Source organism: Eurosta solidaginis, chromosome 5 (genome assembly GCF_040869045.1).
Source record: "Eurosta solidaginis isolate ZX-2024a chromosome 5, ASM4086904v1, whole genome shotgun sequence".
NCBI lineage: Eukaryota > Metazoa > Arthropoda > Insecta > Diptera > Tephritidae > Eurosta > Eurosta solidaginis.
Genome location: NC_090323.1, coordinates 221,598,851 through 221,619,671, shown reverse-complemented (window position 1 = coordinate 221,619,671; position 20,821 = coordinate 221,598,851). Strand labels below are relative to the sequence as shown.

Here is a 20,821-nt window from a genome sequence, read left to right as displayed (position 1 = left end):
TGCTAATCGGAGAGTAGCGAAAAGAGGGAGAATCGAAATGGTTTAGATCGTGTGACAATTTAAATAAGAATGAGAGGTAAAAAAGAGGGAAAAAGATTGAAGCGAAAAAATCTGGTAAATAAATGAGAGTGAACGTTCAGGCAGAACCAAAATTGTTCGGCCCAGTTTTTCAGTATTTTGTTAAGCTAAGCTTGCCTCTTTTCCTGGCGATTTTCGCCCAATCAGTGTTCTTCCCGTTATGTCAAAAGTGTTTGAGTCTTTAATGGCTGAGCAAATCTCAGCTCACATATCTTGTAAAATGCTTATTTATCCTTACCAATATGGGTTTAGAGCGGGTCATGGATGTTCAACCGCCATAGTTAAAATATTTCACGATTTGAGAATAGCTTATGACAAAGGTAAAATATCCCCACTTTGTTTACTTGACTTCTCTAAGGCATTCGATTCGGTTGACCACACACTACTCTGCTCTAAGCTCGCATATTATTTTGGGTTTGGTAAGGCTGCTGTATATTTTGTGGACAGTTACTTAACAGACAGATGTCAGCGAGTCAAGACTGGTACTGTAGTTTCAAGGTTAAAACCGATAACATGTGGTGTCCCTCAAGGGTCTATTTTAGGCCCACTTTTATTTACGTTATTCATAAATGATATATTTTTAGCCTGTCGGCATGTTAACATGCATGTGTATGCTGACGATATTCCGCTTTACTTTTCCGGTCACTTTGGTACTATCTCCGAAGTAACGGATAAGTTGAACGAGGACCTACTATCTACTTCCCGATGGGCTACACTAAACGGCCTTCGGTTTAACTCCAGCAATTCGTATGTTTTACCAGTTTATACAAAGAAAATTAGTCTCACTAGCATTTCTAATATTAATCTAAACAACAACTCTCTTCAGATCGTCGAAAAAATAACCAACTTTGGTTTTGTAATTAATAAAACTTTGAGCTGCGTAGATCATTTCAATTCAGCTGTGGATAAAGTATACGCTACCTTACGTAACCTAAGGCTGTCAGCGCAGTTTAATCCGATGTATGTTAGGTGGAAGCTTGCCCGCCAACTAATTTTGCCTATCCTTACCTATTCTCAGTTGGTATATAGCAAGCCCGACTCCCGGTCTGCTCAAAAAATTGATATGGTATTCAATCAAATTACTCGTTATGTTTATGGAATACGTAAGTTTGATCACATATCTACGTGGAGAAAATCGCTTTTGGGATGTGATATCACTGATTATCTAAAAGCAAGAAACTGTATTTTTCTCTTCCGATTAATGAGTACTAAGACACCGAAGTATCTCTATGAGAGGCTTATCTTTCCAAAATCAGAACGCTCTTATGACCTTATTGTACCACAATTTAACTTTAAAAACTCTAAGAGAATGTTTTTCATCAATGCTATACGAATTTGAAATTCAATTCCTGCTGCTATAAGAAGCAAATTGAACAAAAGTGACTTCAAGAATGTCTTATATAAATACTTTTCTTAGAATTTGAACCACCTAGTATATTTGTTCTAAATACTTATATTTATATCTTTCACAAACCAAAATAATATGTTATTTAATAAATTTATAAATTGTTTACTTTACATTTTATAAGCTAACTTTGTATAGACGATATTTTATATTTTGTATGTTTTACTATAAAAGATTCGCATCTTACTGTACTAATGCTTACCAACAATAAAGATACATATGGGGTATTCCACCCCATTTCGACCAATTTTGAACCCGACCCCTTTAGAATTGTCTGAAAGTTTTTCTTCTTTTTCTAGCTTACGAAAGACGTTTTTCAGAAGTTTTTCAAATTTTTTCATCCAACTCAAAAAAAGTTATGAATTTAAAAAAAACACCGTTTTTGTTTCCAAAATGCTATAACTTTTTCAAAAATTGAGCGCTTGGGATCTTTTTTTTTAAATTTTGTTTTTAAATGTACTTTTCGGAAACAATTCAATAAAATGTTTAAAGTTTTTTTTGTAATTTTTCAGTTTTTCGAGATTTTTCGAATTTCGCCCTTTTTTCTCATAAAAAACTTCAATCAATTCTGCAATCATCCCCAGTAATCCCGGAGTGGGCCGAGAATTTTTTTTTTATTTAATTGAAAAAAAAAAAACTCAAAAATTTTTTTTGTATTTTTTCCGAAAAGTACATTTAAAAACATATTAAAAAAAAAATGGTCCCAAACGGTAAATTTTTGAAAAAGTTATAGCATTTTGAAAACAAAAACGGCGTTTTTTTAAAAATTCATAACTTTTTTTGAGTTGGATGAAAAAATTTGAAAAGCTTCTGAAAAACGTCTTTCGTAAGCTAGAAAAAGAAGAAAAACCTTCAGCCAATTCTAAATGGGTCGGGTTCAAAATTGGTCGAAATGGGATGGAATACCCCATATACATAAAAGCGAAAAAATAATCAAAATTATTTGCCAAAAACGTTTGAAAGATTTTTGTTTCTTTTCGAAAGTTCAAAATAAAAAATAAAAAAAACAAAAAATATTTGAAAAAGTCGAATTCAATGTGCGCTTTCGCGGAGATTCGAACCTAAGCACTTTTGGATTTTCCATATAGAAATAGGAACGGCGTCTTATCAAGCTCAGCCACTACAAAACATAACGTTGGGTTGCAAAAATGGAGTACTGTATTATTTGTTCAATGTATGAGTTAATTGTTATAAAGTTATACTTCCGCTAGCGTATTGAGTCTAGGCATTAAAAAAAACGTATCTTAATTCTTGTCAATGTAAACTGTAGTTTAAGCTTGCTCTGAAAAGCCGTATCTGAGGTGCTCGCCTTTATAATACAACAGCAAAATTATCAAAAATATAAATGCATGGCGAGGTTACGTTAAGTTGAACTTACTGTCAGAAAACCTCACATAGACTGAGTGTGTCCAGTATTAGTCTGACGACAAAGCGAAAAAACCGCAGGTACTAGTAGGAATTATGTTATGGAATAAATCCATCCTCTTGACAATTACAAGGACCAAGCTTTATTGCTACCTCGACAACTAGTAAATTTGTCGCTCCTTGTAGCTGGAGCCTTTACCTGACGGGCGCAGGACGCGAAGCCAGAACGTGCTCAACCATTTCATAATGCAGCTCGCACTCCTACATTTGCTGTTACTAACGAGGCCCAACGTATAATTATGTGACGCCAGAAGGAAGTGTCCGGTTAGCATGCCCATCGTGAGTTATGTGTCTTTATAGATATGAGCAACTTTGTGAGTTAATTTTCGTAGGATTTGCACATGATCTTAGAAATTGTGCAGCCCCGTGCTTCTATCAATTCCTTTTCTGCTTGTTGGATCACATACAACTCCTGTCTCCTTTTGATTTATCCCAAATGGATTGGGACATCAACCGCCGAGACATCGAGTGCCGAGCCCTCATTTGAAAACTCATCATCCGTATGGTCCAGCCTAAACGAATTCTCGAAAATTAGTTAAAAACTCAATGACAGAGTCTGGGCGATAGACCTCAAGTGCTTTCAAGCACTATGTTGAACGAATACAGTGCCCAGGAGCCTTTCTTTGCTCCACATGGAGTTTTCATGAAATTTTACTATCTAGGATTACTACTAGATATTTTTTTCTAGATTTTTCTTGTACGGTGGTACCTCCGAGCTTAGCCTTAGTCCATATATTTCAAGTAAATAATACTAGACAATTTTTCCCGCGTTGGCGGTTAGCCCAACTTGAGATGTCAAAACATGTACATCTTGTAGGGCCTGATGCAACAGGGAGCTTATTGTTATAAGGCATCTGCCGCTTATGATGAGTGAAACGTTATCTGCATACGCCATGAGTTTGACTGGCCCTACGTCGAACTGCCTAAGTAATTGAGTGATAACCAGCGTCCACATTGTTGGTTATACTACCCTACCCTGTGGCGTTCTTTTGTTTAAATATTTTTTACCCTCGCATAGACTTCATTGCGATGATGCCAACCCAAATTGTTAAGGCAGATATACTTCAATAAAGCTAAGACTGTCCATGATTGCTCTCTTTGTAAGCATTGTAGAAAACCCCTGCAATGACCTACAGCATGTTCCTGGTATTATAGTTCGTTCACTATATTCATGATCACCCAATGCAATGCATTATCGACTGACTCGCCTTTGATGTAAGCAATTTGTGCTGAAGAGGATAATACTTTATCCATGTTTGATTTAAAATATATCTACAAACATCTACTTTTGAGAGGGGATGCATAGCATTTCAGTAATATATTCTTTTGTTCGACCCACTGGGTTGGGCAGATACTAATCTAAGTAAGAAGGTGTATTTTAACGCATTCCTTCCCGCTACTCAAAGTCAAGCAATCAGTATATAGGATTTTATTGATCTTTTCAAAATGATTCTCCCAATTTTTCTCATTCTTACCCCTTATAATTTCCTCATCTCTCCCTCTTCTTTTTCTACACCCTATACCTCTCTCCTTCTTTTTTCTTAGATCCCTTATTCTTATAATTTATCCTTCTTTGCTTTATTTTTTAAATTTTATTTTGTCACACACAATTCATACGCAAAATCTCATAACTTAATCAAAATATTTTATCTGCACAATTTTTGTCTATCATCTCATACAGACAGCTGTTTTTACAGTGGAATGCTTAAATTTAATAAAAACTTTTTAATCTCTCAATACAATCGCTTTAACGTTTTGTGAATTAAATGCTATGACCAAACGAAAGTTCTGCACTTAAGTACGTACATGGCGTATGAGTAACTTTTGCTGACATACAAAATTTGCCGCGCCACAGTGACGCAATTGAAATTGAAAAAAAAAAAAAAATTTTTTTAATTAAAAATTATTAGTTCTGAAATATGATAAACCGTCGCCTTAATCGAAGGAACCTATAGCCAAAATTTGGTGATGATTGAAGTGTAGGAAATACGTTTCCATAGGGAACACTTACACACACACAAAGAATTTGATTTTTATATATAGATGGCGTATAACTTACCTCGTGCAGCAAATACCCTAAAAGTTTTAAAATGTACTGTTATTTATAAGACTGCCCAAGTTATGGGTTGATAACAATTCCAATTTCAAAAATTTACCGGTTTGTGTTTATACGAAGGGTGAGGCATTCTAATGTTCATGAGAATTACGACCGTAAGAGCTACATTGTGTACTTATGTGTCTACTTCAATTGCATAAGCAACTACTTAAGCCAATAGCTATTATTTCACCTGCACTCCCAAATAAATTCGCTTATAAACACACGTATGTATAATTATATTTACTTAGCTATGTTTACATAAAGTTGTATATGTTATAGTTTGTTGCTAATTATTTTCTTACAATAATGAGTTCCGCAGTTAGTTCGTAGAATACCAGTCGCAGCCAGGAGATCCTTTTTATATTTTATACCAGCTGTATGAAGGCAGAGTGAAATTGTTGTAAGCAAATAATAAATGGATGTGGACCCCGCAGTCAAAAGCCAAAGTAGTCAGCAAACATTCTAGTTCATTGACTAGAATTTTGTGGTATTATTCATACTAGTTAGTATTTAAATAATTTATTAGACAAGAATTTCGTTTGTCGGACTCGAGGAAATGCGCGAGTGATTTCTGTAGTCAATTTGCAATGCATACTTTCAGTTGGCAATGCTATATATCGTCCAAATCAACGGGCACATAAACACAAGCATGACGAGTCGACCCACACCGGCCAAGCCTTCCATATCACTAGTCCCAGACGGAAAATCTATGCCGATGCCAAAACACCATAGCAATTAGGACATTGGAAACATAGCACGTTTTTTCTACTTGTCGTTAAAAGACTTTGCCTTTCCAGAATAACAGAGAACGGCAAGGATAAATCAACTACCAAAGACCGGAAACCCAGCCAGTATCTACCGATATTATCCCTTTAGTCAGTAACGAAGATGTTTAAGGCCGTTATGATTCCCTCAATTAAATGAAATTCTTCGGTTACCCAGCCACCAGCATGCCTTGACAGCGAATGATATGCAGCATCATTCTAAACCCCATTAAAACTCATAATACGACGGCGCTAGTGCAAATTGGCCTGTTTTGACACAGTAAACCACGACTGATTCGTTCTTTCTCCGTTAGATAGACAGATAATTTATTAAGAATTGCACTGCGACCATTGGTCAGCACCTCATCCCAGCCCATTTCCAAGTTCTCTTGGTTTGAGGGATTTAATGTGGGAATGTTCTGGTCATGGTGAGCCCATAGACTTAGCCCTGTGTCTTGAGATTGTGGATATACCAGCAGGATATGGTCCGCCATCTCCGCTGATCGATCACAACATCGGTGATTGATCTTGAATACAATAACTAGTATACCATCTGGTATAATGCTGGCACAAAGGCTAACTAGCACGGGTATGTTAATTCGTATGACCCTGAGTTTTATGCTGACTAGTACGGCATCTGGTACGTTGTTGGTGTATATGATGACTAGTTTGTCAATTAGTATGATGCTGATGCAGAGACTGGCAATTGATATTTCGTAGGGCATCGCCATGTTAAAAATATCAGTTGTTAATATGGAAAAATTACAGAACTCATACTAGTTGGGATTTTAGGCAAATTAGTATTCTTCTAGTATACAACTATTTGGTTTGACTACAGGGTAGCTTACACATTTTCACTTAGTTGGCATGTGTAGGTTCAAATGACTTTACGATCTTGTCATGACACTAACATCTCGCTCATCCAGATCTATACATCGTTTAGCTCAGAAAAAAGATGTGATAAAGAAGAAAGAAAAATGTCTATCCAAAAAGATCCTACGGAAAGGCTTCGGGATATTCACATTAGTTTGGTCAGAGATTGACTCAAACTGTCAATTTCACAACACGATGGCAGGTCTACCAAATTATGAGCTCATAGGTACCATATATACCGTATACCGTATATTCCTACACTACGAAGAATACAATCTGGCTGCCTGATTAGGTGTAGAGAGTACATTTAACAATATAGAAGCCAGTGCAGTTACCAACGCCCTAGATACGGCAGCCCTATCTACCAATGAACTTAATCAGTGCTGAAGAATAGGGTAATCCAAACCAACATAGGTTTAATTGCAATTCACCGCTTCTATGGGTGGTCGCGCTGAACGAGATTCTCATGAATCTTAATAAAAATGGAGTGAAGGTAGTCGCATATGCAGACGACAGCGTAATCGCTATATCCGGCACATTCGCCTGGACAATCAATACAATATTAAAAAAGATAAATAGAGCAGAGCGAAAGGCGGGAAGCCTTCGGAGGGGCTACGGGTGCACTAAGTTTATGTACAATTGATATACTAAATGTGCTCCTAAACCAGTACCTTCACATGCGTGAAACTGCATATTGTTCGATAGTTAGGCTTCATGAGTCTGTCTGTTGGAACTCGAGGCAGTATATCCACAGTTGTATCCTCAGAAGACTTCCCGGTATGGCTCCATGATCAGATTAACACAGGCCATCCGTAAGCTTAAACAGGTGTCATAAGGTTAAGCTCCCCGCAAGTGGGAGTTAGAGCAGGGACGGGGTGCAAAACAAGGACACAATTTCACTGCGGTGCCAGAGTTATCTTCAGGTGTCGCTGTCAGACCGTCTTACCAACTTTGCTAATATCTATCCTGCGGAAGCAGTCGAGATGCATCATCCTTTTCATAAATCAAAAGAAAGATACATGGTCGATTTAAGGAGTTGGCGATCTCCAATTGGTACAACTCGAACACCTGCCAGGTAGCCAAGCAAACCTGGAAGAATTACAATAATAAGTATAAGGACAGAGGACCTATTAAATAAAAAAAATGAATGCAAGGCGCGACAACCTCCGTAGTGATTTTAGGCCGAGCTTCCCTTCCAATATGCGACGTGCAAGGCAGATGAATTTTCACTGAGAAGCTTCTCATGGCAGAAGTACACTCGGAGTGTTTGCCAAATCACTGCCGAGGGGCGATACCGATTTGTAATAAAGAAGTTATCGATATGTTATTGATAATGCATCGACTTATTATCGAAAATTATCAATTTTGTATCAAAAATATCGAATTTTTATCAATAACATATCTATATGTTACCCAAAAATTATCTACAAGTTATCGATTTGTTATTCAAAAGTTATCAGTATGTAATCGAAATGCTATCGAGTTACTATCGATTACCGGTTTACTAGCGAAAAATATTATTTTTTTATAAAAAAAAATTATCGTTTATGTTATCGAAAAGTTATCATTTTACTATCGGCGCGTTATCGAAAATATTGCTATTTGTAATCAAAAATGTATATATGTTATTGACAATGTAGCGATTTATTTCCGAAAAATATAGATTTTTTATCCAAAAATATCGAATTTTTTTCAATAACATATCTGTGTGTCACCAAAAAGTTACCTACAAGTTATAGATTTATTATTCAAAAGCTATCGGTATGTAATCGAAAAGTTATGGATTTACTATCGATTATCGGTTTACTAGCAAAAAATATCACTTTTTTCATTAACAAAAAACGATCGTTTATGTTATCGAAAATCATTTTACTATCGGCGTGTTATCGATTTATTATTGACGACTCATCAGCTTGTAATAAAACCATTACCAATAGAACTTCAGTATAAAATCGAAGAAATATCTGTAACCAACCTAAATGGAACAAACAGGAAGCCGGTGTCTCGTAGATATGAAGCCGATGACAAAATCTTAACTCGACGAAAATAATTCACTATTGGTAATAGATAAGCCAAAAATAAAATAGTCCCTGGGCGAGCTCTACTAAATTTGAAAATATTAGTTTTATGACCTATATTGGTATTTTAATCATCGAATTTCACGCATCACGAGTACGTGGCACTCACGCCTTTTTTCATCAGCACGTTTAATTATACTCACTTGAGCAGAGCTCACAGAGTATATTAACTTTGATTGGATAACGGTTGGTAGTACAGGTATAAAGGAATCGAGATAGATATAGACTTCCATATATCAAAATCATCAGTATCGACAAAAAATTTGATTGAGCCATGTCCGTCCGTCCGTCCGTCTGTCCGTTAACACGATAACTTGAGTAAATTTTGAGGTATCTTAATGAAATTTGGTGTATAGGTTCCTCGGCACACATGTCAGATCGCTATTTAAAATGAACGATATCGGACTATAACCACACCCATTTTTTCGATATCGAAAAATTCGAAAAACCGAAAAAGTGCGATAATTCATCCCAAAGACAGATAAAGCGATGAAACTTGGTACGTGGGTTGAACTTATGACGCAGAATAGAAAATTAGTAAAATTTTGAACAATAGGAGTGGCGCCGCCCACTTTTAAAAGTAGGTAATTTAAAAATTTTGCCAGTTGTAATTTGGCAGTCGTTGAAGATATCATTACGAAATTTGGCAGGAACGTTACTCCTATTACTATATATATGCTTAATAAAAATTAGCCAAACCGGAAAACGACCACGCCCACTTTAAAAAAATTTTTTTTAAGTCAAATTTTAACAAAAAAATTAATATCTTTACAGTACATACGTAAATTATGTCAACATTCAACTCCAGTAATGATATGGTGCAACAAAATTCAAAAAAAAAAAAAGAAAATTTCAAAATGGGCGTGGCTCCGCCCTTTTTCATTTAATGTGTCTAGGATACTTTTACTGCCATAAGTCGAACAAAAATTTACCAATCCTTGTGGAATTTGGTAGGGGCTTAGATTCTAGGACGGTAACTGTTTTCTATGAAAAAGGGTGAAATCGGTTGAAGCCGCGCCCACTGTTTATACACAGTCGACCGTCTGTCCTCCCGCACGGCCCTTAACACGATAACTTGAGCAAAAATCGATATATCTTTACTAAACTCAGTTCACGAAATCAAAAGCCCTTGGAATCTTGGTAGGAATACTTTTCGTGGTTTACATATATAAATCTTTATGGCGATATCTCGAAAGGCGTCCACCTATAGAACTATGGCCCACTCCCTCTTAAAATACTCATTAACACCTTTAATTTGATACCCATATTTATTTATTTATTTATTTATTACGACTCTTAGAGCCTAGATCAACACCTGAAAGCATTATTGCATTAATTAGCAATATGTACTATGTACGAAATTGAACTTAAATTAGTATCTGAATTTGAAACATGAATTTGAATTTGAAACATATATACATATCGTAAAAACAAATTCTAGAGTCAGCCCTGGTCCACCTTTATGGCGATATCCCGATGGCGTCCATCTATAGAACTATGGCCCACTCCCTCTTAAAATACTCTTTAAAGCCTTCCATTTGATACAAATGTCATACAAACACATTCCAGGGTTACCCTAGGTTCATTTTCCTACATCGTGATTTTCCCTTATTTTGTCTTCATAGCTCTCAGCTGAGTATGTAATGTTCGGTGGCACCCTTAGCCTTCCATACTTGTTTTTTATTTATATTTGACATTTTCAAACCCTTTGCAAACATTTCCTTCTTTCCCATAAGTATCAAAATGTGATTTTGGTTATTAAAAGTTAAGTTCAGAGCTTCAGCCAACGTGCTACGATATACTTAATTGAACTGACCGATGTGCATTGTACGATGTAATTATTACATTTGCCGCATTTTTGTTTGATACTTATATCTTAATTGAGTAAACATATCCTACAGATAACCTCAACTGCTTAATTAGTTTTAACAATCCATGCTACTTTGCGATTCCTCAATCCAATTAATTATTTAACACAGAACTTTTGGGCAAATATAATTTCTGCTTTATAACTAACATATTAATATATATTTAGAATAATAAAATCTCAATATATTTACGTATTTGTGTGCTTACGAATAAACAAATATTCATTTATATTTGAGCATATTTAATTGCTTTCTATAATTATCTTATTCATTTGTCAATGTCTATAGGTAACCTTAAGAATAATATTATTGAAATGAACAACGATGCCTTCCAAGAGCGACACAATCAATTCATTGATTCGATTTTCTCGCGCATTAATCGCATTGTGGCTGACAATTACGATCCATTCGTAGTACGCCTACATGGCAGAGCGGCAGTTAAGAAAGCGTCGACTGGTGTTAGCTCAACCACCGGACAAGTGAAAGGGGGGAGCAAAACAAAATCAACAACATCAACGAAGAATAAACTGTAAGTACATACAATATTAGGCTTGATTGCATTGAACACGGCAGCTACAGACTACAAACACAATAAAGAAAAGCTTGATGGCAATTGTAGCCAAGGTAATCAAGTAACCTTGAACGTGGCAGCAACAAATATAAATTAAAGCAAACAGTACCTAAAGCTTAAAAAAATAAAGTTTAATCTGGGGACAGCGGCATTTGCAATTGATTGTCGTCCTCATTAAAACATGCGTAAACTTTGACATATGTCGCTTTGTGGCCGCCGTCGTTAATGTAATCAGGATTATTAGTAGGATTCGGTAATTTTTGAGCTTGAAAATAATAAAAGCCAATAAATGAAAAAGAAGTAACATTTGCAGTGGCAAGTGGTATGTTGCCCTGTCATACCGCAAGTCCGATGTTCAAATCCCGGAAAAATTACAACAAAACATTAAAGACAAATCTCTTTTATAAAGCCCTTAGCTCGGCTAAGGTTAGGCAGATCCTTGTAGTGTATTTCAGCCGTAAGCAGCTCCCCTGAAAAATTCTTCAGCCTTGCAAATGCTCTTTGTGATCGGCGTAAAGGGAGAAGCACTCCTGCAGCGAGTCGTACTAGTTCCGAAGTAAAGGATTATCAATGCTTCTGCCGAACAAATGAAAACTGTCTCATTAAGATTTGGTACAACTTCTAATTTTCTACACTTGCAATGTTTTTAACATTGTGATATTCTACGAAATGGGAATTAACCGAATTTGCAATCTTTTTTGGCGCATTTATAATTGATATAGTCATAGGTGGCTCTGAAATAGTCGCCGTGTCTGATTAATTAATTTAAATACATCCCTTCAGAGGGAATAGGAGATAGTCACACAAGCGACACTTCAAGAAAGGCACAAGGTCACGATCAGTAATTAGGTAACACGAACATTAAGAAGAATTGAAGAAAGAGCGCTGGACCCCCACTTTAATTCAAAATATAGTGCAGCAATACGAGCAGAAGCACGGCAAACTAAAATACTTCACACAGGTATTATGTTGGCACGGCGTTTTCAAGGGGTATTTTAATAAGCGTAGGATAGAGGAGGATATATATTCTATCCACACTGTCTCACAGAACTGGAAAACGCATTGCACGAAGTGTTTCATTGCCCTCGTTTTCTGTGTGAAAAACTCTCTGTACACTGGAGAAAACTTCCGTGAAAAATTTAGTTCCCCTTATATGCAGACACATAGGCCCTGTTTCAAAAACTCGATTTAAATTATTTAAGTCAAATTTTTTTATTTTCCTGTTTACCACCAATACTTAGCTAAGTCGCAAATTAGCCTACCTGCCAGCTGACTTATTCTCGACTTTCAACAGTGTTGCTGTAGTACAAATTTTGATTCGAATTAAATGGCAGTATTGATACTTATTTCATTATGCAAATATAGCAACCCCGCTATTGTATGTATTCACTGTGTGGAGTGTGATTAAAACGTAGCTAAAAGTACTACTATGAATAAAACAGCTGATAGGGTTTTTGTATATGCAATGGGTTTAGTAGCTAAGTTGGTGAAACCAAAAAAAAACTTAGCCACAAATCTGTGCTAACATAAGTTGCAACTAAGTTTTAGCCTAAGTCGAGTTGGTGATATCGGCCCAAAGAGTGTTGGGCTACTGTGAGCTAAATGGCGATTCTAGTTATGACTCGATTCATATATGCCAAGGGTGTGGAGAGAAATGCGCATGCGAACCAGATTTTTTTTTCCAAATGAAAAATAAGTTTTTGTTTTTTTAGGGAAAAAGGTATTACTGCAAATTTTGAGAGTGTCACCAATGTTGATAGATATAACTCCGATACGATCCGGTAATAGGCACCATTGATTAACCGTCCCGACCATCTCGGGAACGATTTAATATGAACAATGCAACCAAAGTTCCTGAGGTCCTCGAGTCGCCACAGCATCGCCTACAAGTCTTAAAATACAATAGGGCTTAAATGAAATAGAATGAAATAAGGGCTATTATATAAAAGGTTACGTTGGTATATTCAGCGAAAATGATGTCTACAAAGACAATTTTATGCAAAATAACATGGTAACTCTGTTGCAAGAAAAAAAACAAAGTTTGTGTTCCTTGTTACTTCAACCTGAAATGCTTTAAATATCACAAAATTCTTTTAAGGTCCGATTCGAGCTCAATGCCAGAACAGTATCTTTTTAATGATAATTATTGTTCTATCTGCGCAGCTATGGCAGGTTGTCTGAAAATTTTTCTACTTGCTATTCCAAAAACAAAATACAATTTTTCATTATAGAAAAATTTAAAAAAAAAATAATTATAGGCTGATAAAACAAAAGCTATTGTTAACAAAGTTTTTTCCCACATATATTTCTACTGAATAAAAAAACGGAAACATTGCTTATAATGCACTGCTAGAAAATCGAATATCATTAATCAAGCTCGACTGAACGAGTCTAAAAATATTACACACACTTTTTATTGAAATCATATAATATACAAAGGTATAAATGGAATAACAACAAAAAAGGCAATACCAACACCCCGATTCTGAGCGTTACCGGTAAAATAGTACCCAGAACATTATGTAACCGAATATCGTTACCAGTTCTTTTATCCGAGATTCTGGCCCAAGCAGTAACGCTGTCATCACCGAAAAACTCACCAGTGTCCGTGGAGAAACTTTAAAGGTAGTTTTCTTCGCTTTTACGGTTGCCACTTTGGTCCATTTGGACCAAAAATGGGCCCTTCCAACCCCATTTGGTCCGCTGGTCCCTTTTCTTCAATTTTGGTTCTTTTTAGGCAGTAGCCACGATTGGTACTTTCCTTTCTTTTTCACTCAGGTAAAATTTCACAATATTGCCGCCACACTTTCGTTAGCCCCCATATAATTTTGAATTTACTTCAATGGAAATCTCACCATAAAAAATTGCTCAGTCAATAAAATGTACCAGAACATTTCACCTAGGATATAATTTATGTCAGGCATTAAAAAGAAAAGTGTTGGAAAACACATTGTCGTTAATTGTTGACGAAATAACCGACTAATCAAAAAAAACTCTTGCTATATATTAATATTAATAACGGCTAGATATTTCGATGGGTTATACAACACTATGAGCCTAACACTTTCAAAATTTATGAAAAGAAATTCTATGCATTTCTTCTCGTTTGGCACGTTGATATTTAAATATTTCTCACCCAGCTCAATGAGTTCAATGAGTTCTAGGACTATTGTGGTGTTAAGCCACGCAAGGTGATTGAAAACTAAGTATCTTGGCACAAGAAATATTTCAACTCGAAGACAGAAGGAAGCAAATGCAAACGAGATTTGATTTCGAAAGAAATGTTTTGTATAAAATTATTCCCGTAGGTGCTAGCTCAGGGTTTCCTGGGATCAAAACTCACACTTATTGAATCTAGGCTCTGATATGAAGTTTAAACGTTAAGGGAAAAAGTAAGCATATATAAAAATAGCACTAACAAAATCGCCTAGTTTCATTTACGACTTACTGAGTTTTCCACATACATAGTTCGGCAACACCAGAATGCAAATTTTGAACATTTTCTTACTAAAACCTACCTGCAATATATATTTTATTTCATTGCAATCAACAACATAATGCTAGAACCAAGAGCTTTGTGACCAAAACACAACACACAACGTTTGGTTGGTGAATGACATAGACTTATCCGATGTGAAAATATAGAATCATTTTTGGTTGCATGCACATATATTTATTTGTTCAGCTTGAATTAAAGGAAAGGATTCACTATGTTTAGAAAAATTTTGTATGGAAACATCCTAAAATTTTGTATTTTATACTAATAAAATAAAACAAAAATTTGGTCCTTTTTTTCGATGAATTTTGGTCCCAAATTAAAACATGGTGTGGCAACCGTGTTCGCTTTACCGAAAATGTCTCACTTGTAGATACGAGGTTAACAAATAAATGGGACGATGTGTATATGCATATTATGCATGATAAGTTTCTACATAGGTATATTGTAATTTATTTTGTGAAAGTACATAATGTAAACAAATATGTATAGCAAGAGACAACACTTTTTCACTATTATCTTTACTTCTTTGCGCTTACAATTCTTTATTTTTCAGTTTTGCGTTTTTCTAAACAACAGCTGTTGTGTGGTTATTTCGATGTAACCACCTACTTTTGTGGGTAAAAAATTATTCTGTTACTTTCGCGGGTAGAATACCAAAAGGGCGTAAAATTTGCCTCATGATTTCGTTACCGTGGTGAAGAATGTTGTTACCACACTAGAACCGGGGCGTAAGGGAAAAATTACAAAGCATGTAGCGAGGTATTCATAAGGCTGAGTGGATGGAGACATCTGTCTGCAGGAGATTTCGAGTTCAAAACTCAGCTCCTGAAAAAATAGCTGATGAAAAAGTAAACTTCAGGAACATATCAAATCTGTTCTCTTATATCAATAACAAATTAAAACATGTAAGGACGGAACTGTCTTCGGCTGTACCGAAGCTTCGTACCTTTCATGAATGGGGCTGAACAATAATCTTATTCCATTCGTAATATCCAAATAATCGGCTGTATAAGATAAGAAATATATAGTGAACAGATGTACATACCTAAGCGATTTTTAAGATAAATATAAAATAATAAATAGGTAGGTACTTTGTGTGAGGATGCAAAGTTTCACGTTTTGTGTGGTCTCTGCATGAAATAGCTATGACAATGGATCACTTATCTGAAAAATATATGACGTTATCGCAAGTATTTGATGAAATTTGAAGCTTCTAGCACTAAAAAAGGGTGCAGAAATGATAATTTATATGGGGTATATAATATATATACCACCGATCTCTATGATTTTTTCAGACATCAATATGTGCTCTATACGCAAGCATTCGGTGAAATTTGAAGACTACAGCTGTTAAAATGGGGCAGTACTTACGAAAAGCTTCTTATCTGAACAATCGGTTGTGGAGGTTTATGCTCTATATACGGCAGATTTCATCTATTATTTTAGACAACAGTATCTGCAATATACGAAAGCTTTTGGTGAAGTTTGAAGATTCAATCTGATAAATTGAGGAAGATATGACAAAAATCCTACTTTTCTGGAAAACCGGTTGTATGAGGGATATATTATATAGTGGTTCGATCTGGCCGGTTCCAAAAAGTGTTTTATCGGACGGCTAAGTATACACGCTCACCAAATTTTATCAAGATACCTTAAAAATTTAGGGAATAGTTTGCATACAAAGAGACAGACAGACTGATGGCCAGACGGACATGACTAAATCAACTCAGCTCTTCGTCCTGATCATTTCGGTATACTTATTTCTATTTTCCTTTAAGGACTTCAATTTTGAGATTCGTGACAAAGTTAATATAACATTTCATTTTCATGAAAGGTATAAAAATTGTATAAAGCAGTATAAGCCTGTCTCGCTTATTAAATACAAAAATATTTTATCATTTTTTTAAGGAAATCCACCGAAAGAATTGTACGGAAAGGTTTGTGGGTTTAAGTTCACTATACTTAGAAATATGTATATTTTCATTAAATATCGATCTGACTCAATAGGCCTTGCTTCTCCAGATAGTTATATACTTCTAAACCTTAACCAGCATTCGCTGAGGAGAGACTATATCTGCTCAGTTTAATATCACGCTATGTTGGCTGCAGGTTTAAAAATGCTGTATCTCGGACTTGTTTTTTTTTTTTTTAAAGAAATCTCTTTTCAAAAAATTATTTCAAAAAAGTCCTTAACAAGTAAAAATTCAGAAGATTCTGGCGTAAGTGAAGGCGTTTATAAAATTTTGTAACGAACTTAGAGAAATTCCGCTTATTTGAGACCTTCTACTAACGTCCGAATAGCTATACTTTTGAATAAATCACTCCAATATTCTGTATTGTAAAATGGTCTTTATTAGACTACTTCACTTCGCAACTGATAGCATGTTCAAATCAAACTGATTTGTTATTACTCAGTTTGCGCTGCTTTTATACTCTCCTTTGCTTCATTCGCATATTTCTACTAAAGTCTAGACGTTTCGCCTTCTAGAGCTGCTGTAGCTCGTGCTTGGTAATTGAGCTACATATATGCGTGGGTATGTGTGAGTAACAACTTCGGCAGATGACCACATGTGTATGTGTGAAATATTTCTTCGTTGCCTTGTATGAATGTGTGTAAATGATGACTGATGTATTCATTTACATAAGTGTGGCTTGCTTCATGTTTTTGTTGTTGCGTGATTATTTACTAACAGCCTAGTGATGTCAATATTCGCCACAATATGAAATAGGTCGCTTTCAAAAAATATTCTGATAAAAGGTGTTTTTGAAGTTTTTAGTAGTTCTAACAAATCACGGTCTACAAAAAAATTGTCTTTAAACTTTTACAGAAAAAATACCAAATCAGAACCACGTACACTCTATGATGAAGTACCACGTCGCATGGATATGAGTGATGCAAAAGTACAAAGCAAATTGCAACAGCAACTTCAACAACTACAACTACAACAAGAGCAAAGCATCAAAGCAATTGCCAATGAGAAAAAATCTCCTACCACAACAAATGATGCTAAATTACCAGGACAAGTTGATGGCGACATAGACAACAACAACAGTGCCACTAAATTGCCGGAAATGCGCACCGTATTAAACGGCGAAGCCAATAGCGCGGCTGGAGGTCAAAAGAAAATTTCAAACAATGTACATAAAACGCAAACGAAAAAAAATCATAGCAATACCAACAACAATGTAAGCAAATCAAAACTAAAACAGAACAATAAAGGCAACAACAATGCACAAAATATCGCCGTCAGTGGAAAAGAAGTTGAAAAACTACAAAAAGCTGAAGGCATCCTTTCAGGCTTGGCATCATTGAAGCGTGTTGGCAATGTAAAAGTGGTCGCAGATCCGGAAGGTTCGAACTCCACCATAAAGGCCAAATTCACATTGGGTCCATTGACGTTGCGCGTAGAGAAGTCATTTAAACGTGGCAGTGTGCATAATGTGAAAAGCGCGACAGCTCGCACCAACGAAATGATTGGGCGCATCAAATTTAGTGTTGTCAATGATCACGCCACACTGATGTCGATTAAGGTGCAGCAACCGAAGCAGGTGAGTTGTGTTGAATGGAGACTTTTAGAACAGTAGAAAAAATCTATGGTGGTATGAGATGCAAAAACAGGCTATATAAGTGTTGTGGGTTTTCCTTTTATATTGCCTTGATAGCTTTAAATTAACAGGAAAGCTTAGGTTTCAACATACCTTATATTGGTCCTAGTTTTTTTGTTTATACTCAAACATTTTATCTTCATAAATATACGTATAAACACACTTTGCGTAGCTATACGACCCAAACGTATTGCACAGATTTAGATAATTTGGAATATCTTAAATAAAAAAACCAAAAATATAGCTTTACAAAAATTGCTTTAAATTTTAAAACTTTTTTATATTAAACTAGGGGGCTTTGCCGCCTGCTCGCTACGCTCGCCATCCCCCACCCCATCTTCCGATAGCTTCGCTATCGCCAGTGGGGCCCCTTCCTTTCCTTTCCTTTCCTTTCCTTTACCCACTTCTTTCTATAAATTAAAAAAAAACAGCACATACTACAGAAAGATCATACCACTGAAATAAAATATTCCCGGAAGAAAAAAAACTTTTTTATATAATAAAAGGATAGAGTAAGCTGACTTTGTTCAGACTGGAATTAATTTGCATAGATTTTAAAGGCGGACCACGTTCCCCCATTACTGTATCTCGCTACCTTCTACTTTATTTCCTTCCCATTACCGAACCCATTCCTACTCCAACTACCCCTCCCACTCCCACCCTCACTCCGCCTCCTATTTCCACTTCAACTCATATTTCTTCTACCGACCTAACTCCTGTTTTCCTTTTTCTCTTTATCAGTCCATGGATTCTTCCCTATCGCTCTTCTTCTTAACCACAATCTCCTGATTAACACATCCTTTTTGATACGCATATTGTGATAACGCACTCTGAGTTCACAGAAATAAATCCATATATGGAACTCAAACCCAATTACAAACCATCTACAAATTCATTCATCCGATCTTGAAGAATAAATTTATTAACAGTTAAATCAGATTTTTTGGATGAGGTCGGTTCCTGGTCCACTTCCCGGAAAGAAACATTTGTTGAATAATGAGTTAGTCAAAAAAGTACCCCTGTGCCAAATTTTAAGGAATTATTTTTTAGAATAGTTTGGTCTCTAGTTCACTTCTCGGAGAAAAATTGTTAATCTTAAGCATTCTCAAATCCCTTCAAACATACAAACAAACTTTCATCAAGATTGGTCAAGTCGCTTCGGAAGAGTTCTGTCACAAACATGTCAAAAACAAATATATATATTAATATGGCTTCGCCTACACATCTCCGCCTTCCCCTTTTTCTATATCTTCCATTTCTCTTCTTTTCAAATACACTCTATACGTACCTCCACACTCACTCCACACTCCCATTTCAGATCCCACTCCCACTCCAAACTCCACACTCCACATTCCCCCTACCACCCTCTATTCCTCCTACCACTCCAACTCCTTTCACTCCCACCTCACACAACCTCCCAATCACACTCCAAAGCATATTCCAACTGCAACTCTCACACCCACTCCCACTTCCACTCTAGAGCACTTCCACTAAAGAGCAGGAGTCTTTATCAAACTACCAATCCCACTTCGACTTTCACTCCTATTCGCACCCCCACACCCAAGCCCACGCCCATACCCACTTTTACTCTCACTCTCACTCCTCACGCCGCCACATGCTTTTAAGTGTAGATAACCAAGATTGATACTTAATTCTTGCTTTAGAAAAACCATACCATTTCTTAAATTATTTTGATATTTTACTCTCTTTGTCATTTTACCATTTTTTTTAAATCCACAATCTCACTTTTTCTCTTTATCTTTAACAGGTTGAAGTAGAGAGCAAGGACAATCACGACCGCACCCGCGAATTTATATGGCGGCGCACACCAAAAATTGCTAAATTGGTTAATGAGAAATTGAAATTAGCCGCTGAGTCACTGTGTACAACCCAAGGCGTCGAAGTAGTGCGGCTATAAAACTGTCCCGTACCAGCCACTTAATTATTTAGCTTAGTTTATGTGCATTTGATGTACAGATAAAGGCGGGAACGGGCTGGACAGTTTTAAGTAAAATCTTTTATGTATTTCTGATAACAATAGTAATTAGAAAAAAAATATTTTTAAATTATCATTTAAATTAATAACTCTTAAACACATTACTATATCTGTAAATGTATTTTTTTGATTATAAAATTTTATTTAGTTTATTATTTATTGCTCTAGTACACGATTATTTATTGCTTAATAGTTTATATATTATAAAAGTATAAAAAAATCAACTTTATTTTTAAATAATTTATTTCTCGACTACCTATATTTATTTATAAATATTTATAATAAAATTTTTAAATTATATCTTTATTTTGTACAATTTTTTTTGTTGGAAGAAGAACTCTTATTGCAAGATATTCGCAACTCTAAGGTGCCAGGCTGCTAAAGCCCTGCAGTCAAAAGCCCAAGTAGTCAGCAAACATTCTAGTTCATTGACTAGAATTTTGCGGGGTAATTCATACTAGTCAGCTTTTGACTAGTTAATTGACTAGAATTTTTTGGCGTTCATCATACTAGTCAGTTTTAGAATGGTTCATTGACTATGATTTTGTGGTGTTATTCAC

General features: G+C 35.7%; 1 protein-coding gene across 6 annotated transcripts in view; it reads left to right on the top strand.

The window, feature by feature from the left end:
• The window catches only part of ect (ectodermal), a 122,752-nt gene extending 102,185 nt beyond the window's left edge, over window positions 1–20,567 (top strand). For all 6 annotated transcript variants that reach the window (XM_067788465.1, XM_067788464.1, XM_067788460.1 and 3 more), the window contains 3 exons: window positions 10,878–11,118; window positions 17,488–18,208; window positions 20,034–20,567. In XM_067788465.1, the coding sequence (XP_067644566.1) occupies window positions 10,878–11,118; window positions 17,488–18,208; window positions 20,034–20,183 (1,112 nt within the window). In that variant the 3' untranslated portion in view covers window positions 20,184–20,567. The remainder of the gene's footprint in view (window positions 1–10,877; window positions 11,119–17,487; window positions 18,209–20,033) is intronic.
• The last annotated feature ends 254 nt before the right edge of the window (window positions 20,568–20,821 follow it).